General features: G+C 35.8%; 2 protein-coding genes across 2 annotated transcripts; both read right to left on the reverse strand.

The window, feature by feature from the left end:
• Positions 1 to 51: 51 nt before the first annotated feature.
• On the reverse strand, positions 52 to 11,278 carry LOC124437146 (sacsin-like). Its single transcript, XM_046987155.1, has 7 exons — positions 11,147 to 11,278; positions 10,754 to 10,973; positions 10,243 to 10,380; positions 3,640 to 10,125; positions 1,669 to 3,540; positions 1,140 to 1,402; positions 52 to 1,046 (listed from the first exon to the last, which is right to left on the reverse strand). Exons 1-7 carry the CDS (start codon positions 11,276 to 11,278, stop codon positions 657 to 659), a joined length of 9,501 nt encoding a protein of 3,166 aa, XP_046843111.1. The 3' UTR covers positions 52 to 656.
• A 1,266-nt stretch (positions 11,279 to 12,544) lies between these two features.
• On the reverse strand, positions 12,545 to 14,196 carry LOC124437368 (MTOR-associated protein MEAK7-like). The gene is made up of 4 exons (XM_046987346.1): positions 14,122 to 14,196; positions 13,524 to 13,794; positions 13,185 to 13,418; positions 12,545 to 12,992 (listed from the first exon to the last, which is right to left on the reverse strand). Exons 2-4 carry the CDS (start codon positions 13,753 to 13,755, stop codon positions 12,667 to 12,669), a joined length of 792 nt encoding a protein of 263 aa, XP_046843302.1. The 5' UTR covers positions 13,756 to 13,794; positions 14,122 to 14,196; the 3' UTR covers positions 12,545 to 12,666.
• Between the last annotated feature and the right edge of the window lie 4,247 nt (positions 14,197 to 18,443).

Consider the following 18,443-nt stretch of genomic DNA (forward strand, 5'->3'; position numbering starts at 1 on the left):
GTAGATAAAATAACGTGTAACTAAAAAAACAGGCAGAACAAATCTCCATTGTAGACTAAGACATAAAAGCTTATTGTAGAATATCTATTCGCGTCATAAAAATTATCAGTTCTAGGAACACTTAAATTTAAAAGGTAAAAAACAAAAACAGCAAAAGTGACAATTATTAATACATGCCTAAGTAGGCAAATAATGTTCAAAACTATGTGTTCAAATTGTTCGAAATCAAACTCATCAGAAAATTCGCTACAGTGAATACAAAATTAATAAAAATCATTCATTTCTTATGACATGCTTAACAAGAGATAAGACTTTTTCAGCATTTGATAATGCTTCGTTGGCATCAGATTCAGTGAACATGGCTGTAGGAGGAGTTGAAATAACCCATCTTCTGTACTGAGGATAGCGTGTGTTGATGTAAAAACTTGGATACTGAAAAACCATAACCAAATTTGGCAAATCATTAAATTGTGCATTGATCTGTGCAGCACGATCTGCCAATCTCTTTACATCATGAACTTCTAAATCTCTTGGTTTTAGGCGACCTTTGAAGAACATAAGAGCTTTTAATGCTTTCTCCACAGCTTGTTGAGAATGGAAACAGGACAGAGCAAAAAATGTCTCTTCTTCGTTGATAGATAGAACTCTAGCTGCATTTAAATCAATTTCAGACTGTTGCATCCAAACTTTTGCCTCGGCAGGAATAGATGGTTCATATTCATCGCCACCAGTTGACCTCCCTCGCTCACGTTTCCTTGACCTTCCGCTCTCTCGTTTAATAAATTCATCCAAAATCCATCCGATGAACGAGGTGGGGGAAAGTTAGGTGGGCCATGATGAGAGTTGTCAGCCTCAGGCCCCTGATAGCCAGGAATTCCTCCCTTTTCCAAACGTTCTACTTCATTCAGTAAGAATTGTGTAACCTGAGTAGCCAAATCCTTGCGATCAGGATTCTTGTCAGGATGCCATTGCCGGATCAGACGTTTGATGGCTGTTTTCCTCTCCGATTCTGGTAGTTTCCATATTTCGGCAAGAGCTTCTGCAACCTAGTTAAGAAAATAATCACTTCAGAAATATGATTTTTCTCGATATTTATATTCATCACATGATTTTATTCATCACAATTTTATTCATCTTACTTCTTTTTTAGCTTCTTCCAATGTAATATTTGTGTTAGTATCATTTGCTGTGTTATCAAAAGACTCTCTGCACAAATTTTCATAAAGCATAATCTCCATTTCAACATTTCCCGTCGTTCGATCAACATTTTCCTGCTCGTGGTCATTTGTACTCTCCAGTTGTTCACGATCAAACTTGAAAAGCTTCAATTTGCTGACTTCAATTGGTTCGTCATTTCCAATATCAATTTTATACTTACTATTTAACTGTAGCCTTCCATCACCTAAATATGACAGTTTACAAAAACTAAATAAAACAACAAATATGTTTATTGAAGACTTAGTCCAATACTTTAAAGAATAACAAGTTCAAGAAAACAATACCAATAGCCTCATTTTTACATATAGAATGATCGATGAAAAGTACGTTCAAAATACTGACTGAAAACGAAGATGTTTCCAGTTTTATCGCAATTTTCCTGGCGTAATAAAGAAAACGCAATTATACGTGTAAGAGCTATATTTTCAATTTAATCTAAGGATTCCTTACCTTGCTGTGACTGTTCAATAATCTTTGCGAATATATAAACAGAATCGTTCACCTCGCTCTCATCTTGTACCTCATACCCAACAAATTCGCCTTTACGTAAAACAAACCTAACGTCATTCTTCAAAAGATAGTGAAGTTCCAAAGGAATTACATTTCCAAGCGGTGGAAGACTGGAAAGTGCAGAGATAGTACGCGGTATGCGTGCATAATCCAATGTTCTTGAGAGGTCACTGACACTGCGGGCATCAAGAAGCATCATAAGAAAACGCCAATTTTTTTCTTCCAAATAATTACCAGTGATGGAAGATACAAATGAGCTTAATCGTTCGTGCAATACACTTGAATTGGCGTCACCACCATGTTTGATAAGAATACGAAATCCACATTCGTTCGGTTGACAGAAACAGGACACATCTGAATCGCTTCCAGTAATCACCTCATTCGTCTGTACTTTCATAAGACGTAAAGCAATATTCTGCATACACACAAATTCCACGCTGCTTTCCAACTTTCTCAGTTCCATTTCCACTTTTGGAGGTATCTTATCTTTGTCTTGCTGGGATTTATAAAGCCGTATAAGCGCTTCACTAAACTCTCGTGAAACTAGAAGTTGTCGGTAATGATTGATAAACTCACAACTATCAAGGACGCATGTTCTGTCAGCACATGCAGGACTTAATTCTTCTTGTACAATAGAGCTTAATTTTCGAACTTGCAAATGACGAGGGAGGAGTTGAACCAATTTCTCAGGACTTTCATGATCTTTCATGGTCAAATCAATAAGCAGTTCTCTAGAAAAATCAACGAGTCGCTCCTTTCTTTCCATGGTGTCATTTACGAAAACTGTGGTGGATCGTAACAGATATTTGCCTTCTGTTGGCAAGTAAAGATCTTCTACATTAGCAAGAGGATTGACAACACTTTTATTTTGAAGCCTCTTCAAACGAATAAACAAGCCTTTAGTGGAAGAGATTGCAGCTGAATTCTCATTCGGATGCATTTTATTTTCCCCACAACTCATCTTTATCATTCGAAGAACTGATACATACTGCTGAGGTGAAGGATGTTCTTGAGCTCCAAGACCTTTTAAAAAATGCTCAAAGTGCTGCAGGTGACGTGGAACTTTAAACAAATAGGGTTTAAGATCGTGCCAAACATGCTCGAAAGCAAGCTGGTTACCGCGCACAAACGTGTTCTTGTCAACTAAAATCACTGAACAATCACGAAGAGCATTGCAGCAACGTTTGAAATCGTCAGTGGAGTGCTTCCAAGGTTCAGGACATAAGTCCTTGAAAAAGCTATAGATCTTTGTCATCACATCTTCCAGAGGCTTGAACAAAGTCTCCGGTATTTCCTTATTTGTTGAACTTGAAAAGCGACCAGAAACACTCTTGAGATGAGACACAACAAATTCATAAGGAGGATTGGAACACACACCAAGATTCTTTGCCACATTACTATGACCGTGAGGTAATGCCGACGAAGCAATAACCGATGCACTTGACCAAGTTAACAATGAATGGTGTTGAGGTACGGAACGATTGTAACATGTCAAAATGGTTTGGATGTGTGCTGGACACATATCAAGATATACCTTTGGTGTAACTGCAGTAGCAACAAAACTGATGTTAGAGATGTTGGAGAGAAAATGTGGCTCATGCAAACTTGTATTTTGAAATAAATGTGAAACAAGAATGTTTGATTTTTTAAGAATTTCCACTCCCTCAAGCGAAGTTCGATCTGACACATTGCGAGCTCTTTCTTGCAACTGGTTGGCGTAACTAGCAAAATGTTCTTTAGTAACCACGTTCTGCAAGCCAATATCCACAAGGAAATTTCTCCATTCTAGTAAATTAAACGGACTGGGGGAATCTGTCTTCAGGAACAAAATTCTTGAAAACTATGTTGTCTGGTTCGTAGAAATAATTTGCTAGATGTAAAACACCTTTGCGATCCGGAATCAATGGTAACGTTTTAAGATCGCCAATAACATTTTCCCACTATTGCCGTAAATAAGACGTTCTTTTATAAATCTCAAATGGTTAATTCTTCCTTGTTCAGTCAAATAATGGAAATGCTTTAACACGATATCACGGTAAAATTCTACAGATGAAGCCGTCTTTACACCAATATGTCGGTACAATTCTCCTAACTTTGGGGCAGATTGTAAAGTAATTATGTGCCCTACCTGCGATAAAACATCAAGGTCATCTTTAGGAAAATCTTCGGGTATCTCAAACACTGTATGATTTCCTGAAAGGCAGGTGTATGTTCCATGGATGGTCTGGTAGAACGGAAGGTTACGTAGAGTTGAGGTTTGCAAAGTAAATAAATTGGTTTGAAAAAATTTAAGCAATAGTTCAATTTCAACATCACTTAACGAGATTCTATTGCTTTTATTAACATATGTAGACAATACTCCAAGTACATCTTTTGTCGATTGAACTAGAGCCAGATAATGTCGGCAAACAGCAACGATTCGTTTTTCTCGCGTTGTAAACAGTGAATCAATTATGGATTTATCGAACTGTGGACAACCCAGCTTTACTAAAATACTTCGTATGACGCTGTCTGAGAATGAATCAGGACTGAACTCACTGGTTACATTCAAAACGGTTTTTCCTTGGGAAAGAGGAGCAAGACAACCATTTGTCGTTGGAATGATGTGCCAATTTCTTATGCATTCAAGAATATGACAATTTACTTTATTCGAAACCCTGTTATCTTTGACTTCGTTAACAATAAATTTCCAAAGCAACACCAGCCATTTTTTTTTAGGATGTTCGTTGTTGCTTTCATCTGGTTTCCATGGCTGATGCACGATAGAATGGATCCAAGAAGACGGATAAAGCCTTTCACGATATTGAGCAAGGTCTGACAAATGAAACTCACGCAACACGTCAAGACATTTGTTTAGATAAGTTGAGTAAAAGCTTTCCAGTAAACTGGTCACAAACAGATTGGACTGAAAAGATACGAGGTCGCTGAACTTGCTGCAAAACACCGGCATATTTTGATCAAAACAACGAAGGAAGCCATCTTTCGTGAGAAGCAAAGGAAGTCCGTGAAGATTTTCAAAATATCCATCTCCATTTTGACTTGCTTGAGCACAATAGCGTGTAATTTCATAAACAATTTTTTCTTCTCGAAACAAAGTCTGTTCCACAGCCTTGGGTAACTGATTGACAATTTCAACTTGATGCCTTAGAAATTCAATCACAGCTTCAGGACTTACGTCTTGCAACTTTCCAACTTCTTTGAAACTTTTGTGCACTTCGTTAGGTGGGTGTGAAAGAAGAGGAAATCTGATTTGCAAAAGTAATTTTGCCAGCGTGAACGATATATCAGAAGTACAAAAATACGCCTTTGCTGGTGTATGCCAATTTACTTTCACCGGGGCAATGTCATCTTCTGAAGATCCTGCTGACAAACAGTCACGAGGTGACTCTCTACAATTTGGAACTGACAAAGCAATTGGTAAAATGGCGTGATTTGGTAACAAATATTTGTAAAGCACTTCAGCAACTGGTTTCCATTCAGCATCAAGCTCTAAAATTGGTGGAAATAATTTATGATACCATTTCAAACCATTCTCTGCATCTTTCGGTGATGAAAAATTTCCCATACAATCGGACTCATGATGATAGCCTTCAATATGGTTCCTCGCGAGTGTCATTGCTAATGCATACAACGGAGGGATTACATGACGTTTCATGAAACTGTTCCAAAGCATCCGAAAATCGCCACTCCTGGTGTCATACCAAACATTTCTACGAGCAGAGTCAAGAGCAAAGTGACCATTGATATGCGCAGGAAATTTTGACGAAACTGGCAATGGTAACGTACAAAATATAGAATGTCGAAATGGAGCGTCAGAGTTCGATAAGTGGATAGCAACACCTGCACGAGGTAGCAAGCCCATTCCTTGGCCCTCAGGAATCGTTGACGTTTTATCAAAATCTAAATAGCCCAAACTCTGTGCAATTAACCAATCCTTCTTTACATTCAATGAATCAGATATTTTCATTACGTAATGAAAACTTTGCATTTTACACAATTGACGAGTTGGTAGTGTACTGCAAGTCTTGATTGCCTCGTGAAACTGAGATCGTTTACTTAAATCAGATACTTCACACTTCACTGTATAAGTTTCGAGTTTTCCATTCTTCAATTCCGATATCGAAATCTTCGTAACGTTATTCAAGAACAGCAACATATCTTTTGCAAAGAGACGAAAACTCTCAAACAAGTCTGTCACGGCGCTTGTGCTCCAAAGTTTAGTAGAGATCTTGGATTGCTCTTTTGTTCGTAATGGTAATCGAAACATCGTACTTCCTTTAAGATCAAAAAGATCACCCAGAAGACAGGAAAAAACATCATCATAATTTTTTCTAAACGTTTCATTGAGATTGTTGAAAAGTCTTCCAGGATGTTCTTGCGTTGCATTGGGGACGTACCATATGTGTGGGTCAGAAACACAAATTACTTCATCGTTTGAAATAAAGTACGGACAATCGGTGAAATGATAAACTGCATTAAATCCAATACCATATTGACCAGTTTTCAGAGGATCGTCTACTTTGCTTCCAATACCAAGTTTCTGAATACCCAGTATATCATCCTTGGTAAAAGGCTTATCATTGTAAACACATATTGCAGGGCCGTGAAGATCTTTCCATTTATCTGAGAACACGCGTTCACTCTTGTGATTGCGAGGATCAAAAACAAAATGAATTTCACTGGCTTTAGCGTCGTCTGCGTTTTGAAGAAGTTCTTTCAATATTCCAACGTCTGCAGGATAGGAACGTAAGATGTTCTTTAAGCGATCCGTTAAATCTTCATGTTGTCCAAACGGTTGACCAATTGGTTGAGAAAAGTGGTCCAGATCAGCCTCTCTTTGTTCTTTAGCACCACAATAGTATGCTAGTTGTGAACGTATCTTGCGATGGACACGTTTATATCTACCATCAATCTCCAGCCATGGTGTCTCATTGATCACAAGTTCACTGCCATCATGTAGTTTACCATCTTCATTTGGCAGTGGCAATTCATAATTACTTTGACCACCCGATAAAATATATAGTTCTTCAGCAAGCACAACGAGAGTATCAATTTCTTCGTCCGAAAGTTTTTTACTTGCAGTATTTTCTCTTAAGCGATTCATGGCCATTACGAAGTCTTCATCGGAAAAACTCTTCTTTATTCCATACCAATTGACAAGAAATTTGAACTTAGTTTTGTAAACAAAAGGTAAAGAAAATAAATAAGGAGGAGCATCATACTTATTCCAGTCTTGTGCAACCTGTCCAGCATTCACCAGTTGTCCATTAACGAAAAGCCAAGATCTAGACTTTAACTGCTCGCGAATTTGATCTTGGCTTCCATTCATAGTAATGACTACACTCTCAAAATACTCATAGATTGTAAAACATAATTTTTCTTTCTGTTCATGAGCGAGATGGATCGTTGACATAATTATCCTATCAAGTTGCTCAATAACATCAGAAATTTTTGGCTTTTTTGATGAAACTCCGAGGATCTTTTTCAAAGACAGATTTGGCGCGCATACACTTTTTGACGACTCATCCAAAATAAGAAATTTGGTGCCAACAAGATACTTATACATTTCCAAGTGAAGAGAATTAGCATCAGCAAACTGCATTCCACGGCAATGATCAAATTTCCACGAGAACGGATAATCGCTTGGCTTTGATAGAATAGGGAGAAAAGGAGTTTCGCATAAGATTTCTACATCTTCTTCTGAAATGGAGGCATCAGATGGCATATCGTTCATAAACTTAATCATCAGATTTATTCTAACAGTATCACATTGATGAGAGATTGATTTTGCTCTCTCACACAAACTGCTCCAAGGCAAAAAATCGACGATCATACCAAGTTCTTCCAACATCATGGCTAGCTCCTTCTCCAGAAGTCGATCGTCCAACGGAAATCGTTTATCATGTTCATAAAACAGACAGGCAGCTTTTCCTTTGGGATGAACAAGCTCATTCGATGTACGAAGAATCATGCCATCCTTGGAACAACTGAAGCAGGGAACAGTTTTCAAAAGATCATCATAATCGCGATGTTTTTTCAGTCGACGTGTAAGAATATGAACGAGAACGGAACTTCTCAAATCTGCTGAAATACGCGATGCGTTAGGGAAAAAATATTCCTTCAAGAATTTATCTTCTGTTAACAAATGATTATTGATAAATTCTCCCTTTCCACAACTTTGAAAAGCTTCTATGAAATTTGGAGGAATCGATGAAACATTTTCACCAAATTGATTCATGATGGCGACACATTCTTTCTGCTTGCTCAGTCTTGGATCAAGAATGAGACAATCTTGAAGTTTTCTCCATTTTCCCCTACATTGGAATACCTTTAACTCTTCGTCAATTATCCTGTTAAAGAAAGAATGAAGAAATGGCCTCCAGGCTCGGGGGTGGTGCACTTTCGTTGGATTTGGCCATAGGCAATGAAATTCATATTGTTTTGCATTGTAAGACTGAAGCATCAGTAGTAAATCAAAATAAGCTTGTACTAACGAATCTTCCATCAATGCTTCGTTCCATCTTGCTTCAAAAGGTTTCAACAACTGATGTTCACCAACACCTTCCTCCCACAATCGTCGGCGATTGGAATAAACAGAAAACAAACCGTTGACGTGAACTGGAAGACCAGACTCTATAGACAATGGCATAAAGCAATACACCTCTCCAGGTACAGACTGAATCTTAACATCGCTACGATTCGAGAGATCTATTTTTGTAGCAACTCCTGTGACTGGAACTACACCGTTTCTAACACCTTCATCACTTTGTGCAACGTGAAATGACGATCTACAGCCAGTGCAGGAGTTGACCAGCCATTTTTCTATCATTTGAGATGGGTTTGATACATCGTTTAAATCAGCTTTTACAAAGCAAACATTAATATTGATGAACATGGTACACCTTGGACCTTCCTTTGGAAGTTTTCGTCTTAATCTGTTTTGACGAAACCAATCTGACGAACTTTTCAACATGGATTCACCTTTCTTCAAATTTGAAAACAATGTTTTCTCAATTGTCTTTGTAACTGTGATTAATGGATGAGTTAAAGATAACTTTGGATTGGAATTTTTTTGTATTTCAAACACCCGAACTTCCTTAACGTTTTGAGAGAAAAGTAAAAGCGTTGAGGAGGCCTTTGTCAATGATTTGACGAGGTTTTTAATGCTCTCTGGGGTATAAGGTTCTTTTGAAATGCCACTCGTTCGGGCCTGCAACTGGGTGCGAAATGGGAAACGAAACAACGTTCCAGGAAAATAAAATGCATTGTCACCGCTCATGTCACAGCCAAAGAATTGATGGTAAGGTAAGAATTGATCAGGAAATGCAGATAAAACATGACTGTTGTCAGCAAAACTCAACATCAATCCACCTTGTCTTGAATTTCTGTCAATCAAGTCGGAAATATGAGTCATATTTGGATCAAAAATAACAAGATTTTCGCCACTAACAAAACTCGGAACGTCAGTAAGATGATAAACAGAGTTAAAGCCTAAACCAAAACGACCGACTTTCTCCAAATCTTCTTTCTTTGTTTCACCAGCAAGTTTATTTATGTTGCCAAAATCTTCATCCGAAAACATGGCATCATTATAAGCATACAAAGCAGGACCTTGGCAAGGTGACAGTTGATCTGAAAGTAAAGTCTCACAAGGATTATTTCGCCAGTCGATAACAAAGTAAACCTTCGTCGCTCGAGCATCATCTGCATTTTGTATAAGCTCTTTGAAAATGGCGACACCTTCTTTATACTGCTGTAGGATATTTCGTAAACGTGTGGTCAGCGGTTCGTACTGACCAGCTTCTTCTTCTTCAGACAGACGTGGAACTTTGATACGACATGCCAAATCATCGGGGATAGATTTATGAATCAAGTGAGATTTAATAGACAATTGATATTCGGAGACACCTCGTCTTAAGAACTCACGGTCACAGTAAGTGCATGTATGACACAGTTCAAGTCTTAATTTACCAGGCTTTGTCTGAACTGGAATAAGAAGTTCCTTACGTAGATCCTCTGATAATACAGTATTGTGCGTTGCTATCCATTCCAATACAGTGCGACATTGATCTAAGTCGTGCATCACCTCATCATGTGATACATTTTCTGATCTGTCATGTCTCTTCTTGATATTTTGCATCCAATTCAACAAATCCTTAACGTCGAAACTGAGCTTTGCTCCATGGGAAACTAAGAAGTTTTTCACAACAAATAAATCTCTAGGAAGGCAGAACAGGTAAGGATGAAGATCGATATTCTTGGGGAAGGGCGATTCAAATGCAACATTTTCTGGTGCTGTAAAGCCATTTCCATGCCATACCCACTGTACAAGAGAATGGGTTTTCAAGAACTTCGCCACCATATCCGTGGATAACTTTGAGATGACTAAGTAAATATCTAATGGAATATATAAGGTTATAAATAAAGAATAATCATTGCTAAAAAAGGTTTTTGTACAAAAGAGGTGTGCACTAAATACAAATTTTTCTAGGAAGTCATAACATTTATACTCACTTTTAATCATTTCTTGAAAGTTGGCGACTTCAACTGGGGTTGTTTCCTCATTAGACCAAGATTGGACTGCGATTTTTAATTGCTGGAAAATTATATTCCATAAATTTTGTTGAACTTTTGTGTGAACACCCACGAGATCTATAAAGTAATGCACAGATTTTAAATAACTAAAACAACAACACGCATGTCAAGTAGGCTGATGTTTTTAGGACAATACTTCTCATAAAAATTAACCTTCATTTTATTGATGAAGTTTATATTCCCTCTTGTTCAGAGCCGTCCCCAGAACGTTAATTAAGGAAGAGAGGGAAGGTGTATATTTATATAATCAGTTGTGCCTGACTAGTTTCTATTGAAAAGAAATTCACTTTCAAAAATATCAATGAAGCACTACTGGATGTAAAAACAAACACTCCCTAATGAACGTTCTAAAAACAACCGTTTATCTTGTTTAACATCTATTCTAAGAATACTTAAAAACTCAACTGGAAATAAAAAAATTCACCAATACCTCTAACTTCACTTGAAATGAGTCGCTCGTTAAAAATAGGAACCGTTGCACCAACCAAAAGGGACCACGAACCAAGCAACATTGTGCTTGGACAACACACTGTATCACCATCATACCAGGGCATAAAGTTTGGGTACGTATTAGGACGATCAAGTACGCGAGGTAGCCATGGTAACCCACTTAAAACATTTTTCAACTGCCTACCGTCCGCGGTCAATTGCTTTAAAAGAAGTAAATGCTCATTGAAAAGTTCAACAAGCGCCAGACCTTGATCCGAAGAAATCGAAGAGCCCTTTCTCAGTAAACCCAAAATATCATCAAAATGTTGTCAGAATGGTCAAAAAGTGAGCTTGGTGGCATTCTTCGTCCGCTTGCCGTTGGAATAGAATGTACTCTACGAATAAACTTTAGGAACGCAGGTGTTTCCTGTATCAGCATCTCGATTTTCTGTAAAATCCAAAGTACAACGTCATCCTTATAGTCATCACTCGAGTCAGAATCCAAAAATGTTTCCAAGTGATGCATGAGTAAACTTGCATTACTTTCAACCTTCACGCCAAGTTTCAATAAAAGACTATAACACGCCAAGTTTCAATAAAAGACTATAACTCGCCATCTTTGAAGATGATATAATTTTATCTCGATTAATAAAATGAAAAGTCTCAGGCAACAACAGATTGGGAGGCGCAACCAGGTGAAATTGTCCGTTAGAGTCAATGCAGGAAAGATAGGTGCTTCCATCTAGTGCTTGGAATATGGGTAAAGACTGAATGAATGATGCTTGAGTCGTTTCAATATTATCCAGCTTTGAAAATACGGAACAGACTTCGTCTTGAACTTCATTTGACATCATAGAAAGTTGATCAATTACTTTTTTTCCAACACGGTGCATAACTTCGACGACGAGCTCATTTCAGTCAAATATCACAACATTCTGCTTTTGCTACAACCAATCAGACTGAATCAGACTGCAGGAAAATCTAGGTTCCTTCCATTTCTGATTTGTAAAACAATATGTAAATAAATGCTTTTAACAGCTGAGAGGCTTGAAGGGAAAAATATTTTTTTGTAAACGGTTTTTTTATTAAGACAACAGTCTTAATAGATTGTCAGATTCAACGATGAATTCAATAATTTTGCCGCTCATTTTACTTTGGCAAATTAAAAGTTTCCTTAAAATAAAATATTGCAATCAAATGTTGGCTCGGAATATCATATAAATAACTGAACAAAACAATCATGTTAGCTATATTGGACGTTCTCCCAGGGTACTGGAGAATCGTTTTTGGTTATATTGGAGTATCATAATATTGTTGGCAAAAAAGCACAAAGAAATTCAGAAGTCACTATAGTGCCACTCACGCGTGAAATGATTTAAGTAAGGATGTTATTGATTCAAGGACATTTTTTGACAGGCATACCTGTTTGTGCATAATCTAGAGAAATTACACGTAAACCCAAATTTGAAACTCGGGCTTACCTTTGGAAACTTCCGTAAAAATCAAACACCACCTTGCAGCAAGTACTAGTCATTATATGCAACCAAAAAACCATCAAATAAGGAATATAGCTACAGAAGGCATACTTGAAGATTTTTCATTGAGACAAGGTAAAACTTGTGAATTGAACAGGTTTTGCTATAACTATATAGTCGCTCGAGTTTAGAGAAGGAAGAGAATGATTGATATGTTATTATAGCAAAATATACCGCGGTAAAAATATGATTTCAACTTCAATTGAGAATAAACTATTCAAACATTGGTTAACATTCATCAACGACAAATACTTAGATGCTTTTCCGAAGTTGCGTTAATTTAATATCAAATTATTCCACTAAAGACAGGTTTATTAACTAAAAGCTACAGCAAATTTTCTCATAGATTAAACAAACAAATCATTTATGTTCATATAATTTATGAAGAAAGGTAAAACACTTCCACTTCGTCTAAAGTGAATCTGTAGGAGCCAGCCAGCAACGATTTTGCTTTGGTGCTTCCGTAAGAATAGCCAGATGGGAGTTTGTACGAGTGACCAAAGTTTGTGTAAGAACTGGAACTAGACTTGGCATTGCTGACGATATAAAGGTCGTGACCACCTCCAAATGTGGGTCCGTAGCTGCTGTGTGTGTACATTGCGTATTGTGGATATTTGGTTGGACTAGATTTAAATGGTGGCAGACCATCCTTGTTTTTTAATGAGAATAAGAAAGAGTTTGGTGCTCGAATGTAACGACTATTACCTAAACAAACAGTATATGATACTTTAGGCATCAATTCATGGTCTCTTATTTGTCATCTGAGACATTTGCTTGGAAAATGACATTTTTTCACACAATTTTTTGACATTAAAGAAATGTATCGTCTTTTATTTCATAATCGTACTATTATGAATCTTTAGTAATAACTATAGCTTAAACTTAGTTAAAGCTTACCTCCCCACGATTGTGATGCAAATCCCCCAAACACATAGGATCCTTTTTTCGCCAAGACCAATGTAGGTCCCTTGGAGTCACAGTTTTTGTGAAATGTAGTCGAGGCCCATCCATTAACTGTTGCTCTGTAACAGCGCACGGTCTTCTTGCCGTTCAAGCTCGAAGAAAGCCATTTCTTAATGTGCGAGATCCATTTTGGTTTACCTTTTACAATACTCGAATCCTGCAAAATACCTATCAGGAAATAAAATAACAAGAAGAATTTTGATATCCTTTTCAACACCACACAATTTACCGTAGCTCAATTTCTCAATCGAACTTTAGTTTATAGTATCTTACCTGTTACATTAACACACAATGATTTGTATGCATTTTCATATGATGTCACTTCTTTTTTGATGTCATCACAGCAGCCACGAGGGAGATTGTGTCCAGTTGCGCAAAGAACTTCAAAAGCATTCTTCTTTTTCTTTAATAGCTCTTCTATTTTGCTGCAGCAAATGCCATGGGTGACATGTGTGCAGATTGTTAGCGTAAAAGCAATAAGTACAAGGATCTTGTTGGTCATCATTGTATTTTTAGCAGACTTTGCTTGAAGTTAAGTAATCTTCTGTAAATGAGAATGTTATTGATAACTGCTTCTGTTTATCCACTTTAAAATTGGTCAAATATCAACATATTTATACGGAGTTACAGTCTTTTAGCAAACGGATTTGATTAAAAACTCATTGATGGTTTTACAAGTAACTTTAAAACAACTTTAAAAGAGCATGCACTTTATTGAGCTAAAATTCAGAAGAATTTGATAATAAAACCAAATTTATCTCAATCCTGTTTTGATGTGTGCACAATACAAACTATAAATTCATGTAAAATAATAAATTTCTTTAAGCAGTAGTAGTAGCTATTAAATAAAAGAAAGAAATATTGGTATTACCTTTTTATCAAACTTTCGTTAAACTGTAGTTAATTCACAAAATTTGCTGAGTGCTTTCCCAACTAGATGTCCTGTAATGAATGAATAGTTGTTGCTGTGGCAGTATTTATACAGCACGTAGAATGTTTTGAGAACCATTAAAGGCGTTTTTGAAATTCTTTTGCTTTAATTATTTTCTTACAAAATCCACGTGCAAAGAAATGGTATTGATTGAATAAAACTTTTTGAACTTCCTTCAGTGGAAATTAAAGTAATTTTCCAATTACTCGGCGTTGTTTTTGTATCACAAGAAATCAACTTATGAGAGGAAGTTAATCAACGCACTCAAAAAAATGCATGTGACTTTTTTGATTTTTGCTGGAAAGAATTCATTGCCTGTAGAAAAATAAATTTAGAGCTATAAATGTACATGCTAAATTGTCTATACAATGAACGAAGCACGCTTTTCGAATTAAAGAAGACAGTTTTTGTATTATATGTAGAGGGCGTTTTTACAATTTCAAAGAGATTCTTTGTTTTGTATTAATTAAGTTAAATACATCATGATGAAGTTATTTAAAGCACATTTAAAATGAATTTTAAGTCAGCGGAACTTTTTATAAGTCGGTTCTTTCATTAACAAGCCACTTATACAGTTTGCTATGAACATCTGCCAATGATAATCAGCGTTTAGGAAGTTCTTTGTATTGGCAGAGAAATTTGGGAAAATTCTTAACTTACAGATATACTTATAATTTGCATATGATCTTTGAAAATATGATTGCCTAACATATAAAGTTTACCGCATTGTTTACATTGCTTTTATTTGCTTTTTTTTCTGTATGTATGAATATACGAAGAATATTTATATTTGTAGTACATTATATTTATTTGTAGTACATTATGTTTTTTATATTATAGCTAGCTTTATGATATTATTATATACCGAGTATAACAAAATAAATGTGCCCACCTGGCTCTCACCATATTGCAATGGCCACTTCTTCTCTTAGGACGTATAGTATGTACAGTTACTTATTGTTTGGATTGTAATGTAAAATGGTATCCTTGAATGCATTCTTAACTAAACATTTCATGAGCATTGCCATTAATAAAGCAAACTCTGGGTACGTGCAGTAGCGTTGATAAACAGTGCAAGTATGTTGGAGTATATAAAAAAAGACTCAGAGATGAAATATTAAAAAAATTTTAGCTGTTCTTTATCTATCCTTCACTTCAATTATGTTTTGCATGCATATACATCATGATTTTGCTCTTCTGCCAAATTTATGGCAATGAAACTTATTTTACTGAATAAAAATTACGAATTGAATCACAAAGGCAAAACGTTCCACTTTCGGAGATAAGCTTACGTCAGAGCATCGATTATTACTAAATCACGCAAACTATGAGTTGCATGAAAAATATTATGTTTTTTTATTAGAACTTGGCAAATCCTGACATTATGAATTATCGCTACGTAAACACTTAATAACAGTTTTCATGTACAACTCCTACCTCCCTCCCGCCTCGCCAAGATTGTTATCACATTCAAGTACATTAGTACAGAACATAAAATTGGCTTAATTCGAGCATAATCGAAAAATGGACGAATGATAATATTTTTCAGCTGCCTTTATTAACAAATTTCAATCCACAACGCTTTGATATCTATAGTCACATTAAAAAAAACTAAACTGTTTTATTTAAATTTGTTGACGTTGCTATAAACATCCGTTTCTACATATGATGCATGACGAGTGGAAAGTTTTGGTTAAGGAAACTTGCTTAGGAAAACTACTGTGTTTCTTACACCTACTTATTTCAAAATAGGGAGAAAAATGCAGGCTCCTTGTTAAAATTTTGTTTTGCGTCTTAGCAAATCAACACTTGTCATAATCTATTTGTGCTTTTATTTACGTAAGGCAGATAACAATGACATTGGTCTGAATAATTCTTGATATTATGCTGAACCTCATCCAAAAATTGCTTATTATTATGTAAATTCTATCCTGGTGTAATTACCAGCTATCGGTTGATACACTTAAAATAAGCCCACCCAAATCGTCAAGATGGTTATGCTTTAGATTCTACGATCATGAAAGTTTGTATACTATGGTGCTTGACATAGTATATACTATGGTGCTTGATATTTTGATGAATAGAAAAACCTATTGTGGATAGAACGTAAAATATAACATAGATATTAGTTAACATTTAGCACTAATTCAATATAAAGTCCCATGATGGTCTTGAATCATGGTCATGATGGAACTGAAAGTGGCAGTTTTTGTCTTGTAGCTGCTCTTTATTGTATCGTTTGCTGTCTCTATAAAATATATTTGTGGATTTCTTTACTTTCCTGCATATGAAATGCAAAATTATCAACTAATGGAATATAGAGCAACAAACATTTAACAACCGACGTGGGCGAGTTTTATTTCTTTGTAAATCTTAGGAAGTTTTTGTAAATCAAGAATGCAATACAAACATAGAGTCATTTTTGGAGTTCGACGTCCTTTTATGTGTTTATTTAAAAAGCAAAGCACTGTAGCCAGTTACAAAACGACGCATTGCCTCACGTAAAACCACAAGTTGATTATCACGAGCGCGTTGATTTGCCAAGACGCAAAACAAAATTTTAACCTGGAGCCTGTATTTTTCTTTTTATTTTAAACTACGTAGGTGTAATATTTTATTTTAAGGAAACGTTTAATTTGCCAAAGTAAAATAAAATTATTGAATTCATCGTTGAATCTGACAATCTATTAAGACTGTTGTCTTAATAAAAAAACCGTTTACAAAAAAATATTTTTCCCTTCAAGCCTCTCAGCTGTTAAAAGCATTTATTTACATATTGTTTTACAAATCAGAAATGGAAGGAACCTAGATTTTCCTGCAGTCTGATTCAGTCTGATTGGTTGTAGCAAAAGCAGAATGTTGTGATATCTGACTGAAATGAGCTCGTCATAAAGTTGAACATAGTTTGTGTTCTTTCTCTAAGCTGATGATACATTTCTACTTGCAAATTTCAGAACTTAAAAACTCTTTAGACTGATAAATAATATTTTTAGGAAATACAAAAGAGCTCCTGCGGCTGATAAATGCTTCTTAACAGATAAACAATCTATACTGTTAGAGAAGGGGATTTATGACATTTGTTTCAATAGAAATCAAGCCATTGTGCTTCAATTTAGAAATTTAAAGTCTTGAACACCGTGCATTTTTCATCTTTCATTAAAAATGGCATCCTAGTCAATATACCTTATCTATTTTTAAATGCCAACTCACGAGCCCTGATAAATCAATGAAAGGTTTTATAATCTTGTCAAAAAACTTCGTAGTAGAGTCGTACTAATAACAGTGATCTTCTCCAATTTTCTGACCACAATATTGTCCCAAGATATGAAACTCTTGTGATTTTACCAATTTTAAGGTACTTACAGCAGACCATGATTGAATTTGGAAGCACGTGTATATTATAAGAATGCAAATTATTGCAAAATATGTTGGCAAGAAACCGCCTGTACTTTTTAAATTGCACAATGCTCTATAGACATATGCAAGCACTTGGTAGCAACAAAGAAATTTCTGAATATTTATTAAAAAATCGTGGCATGTTTCGGCCTAGTTTCTAAGATGAATAACTTTATAAACATAAAATTTCACGACGCTTTTGACTTTGGTAATAAAATACCACAATAACATTTGAACTTTTTCATTGCCCAATTATAAATAATGGTCACAGCCAAATTACATATCCATCGATCTAGCGGCTTACGTATCGCACAATAAATCGATAGGGCAATAGCGAAAGTACTAAAATGATTTTCAAGAGATGCGGAATTTCAAAGAAGTTCTCATCAAAATTGAATTGCGATAATATACGCAATAAAAATTTGTGCGATGGATGTAGTTGATCACATCATTTTTAAAGTCTATTCAGTTCGCAAACGTTTTCGAAAACTCGTTCGACAAAACACTAACTAAAAACGCAGGAACTTTGCTCTGCTGTGTTGGATACTATCACAAAACTAGAACTTAAATTTAGAGTATCAAATTTCCGTATTCTTGTTTACTCTATAACATTTACGTTCATAGAAGTTTGGGTGAACGTTTGGTAGAATAATGACGAAAACATAAACGAAGATTGAATTAAACATACCACAGTATGGGTAGGATTCGTACTATTGCTCAGGGATCGCCTTGAACGATGTAACGAGCTTTCTTTACGTAATTCTTTTCCTGTTTCGTTGTCGTTTGACGAGAGATAAATTTCAGACGGTAATGAGCTGCCACGAAGCGGTTTGTCTCTTTGCACGAACAAATGCTTTGCTCTGCCA

This window comes from Xenia sp. Carnegie-2017, unplaced genomic scaffold (genome assembly GCF_021976095.1).
Source record: "Xenia sp. Carnegie-2017 unplaced genomic scaffold, XeniaSp_v1 HiC_scaffold_16, whole genome shotgun sequence".
Classification (NCBI taxonomy): Eukaryota; Metazoa; Cnidaria; class Anthozoa; order Malacalcyonacea; family Xeniidae; genus Xenia; species Xenia sp. Carnegie-2017.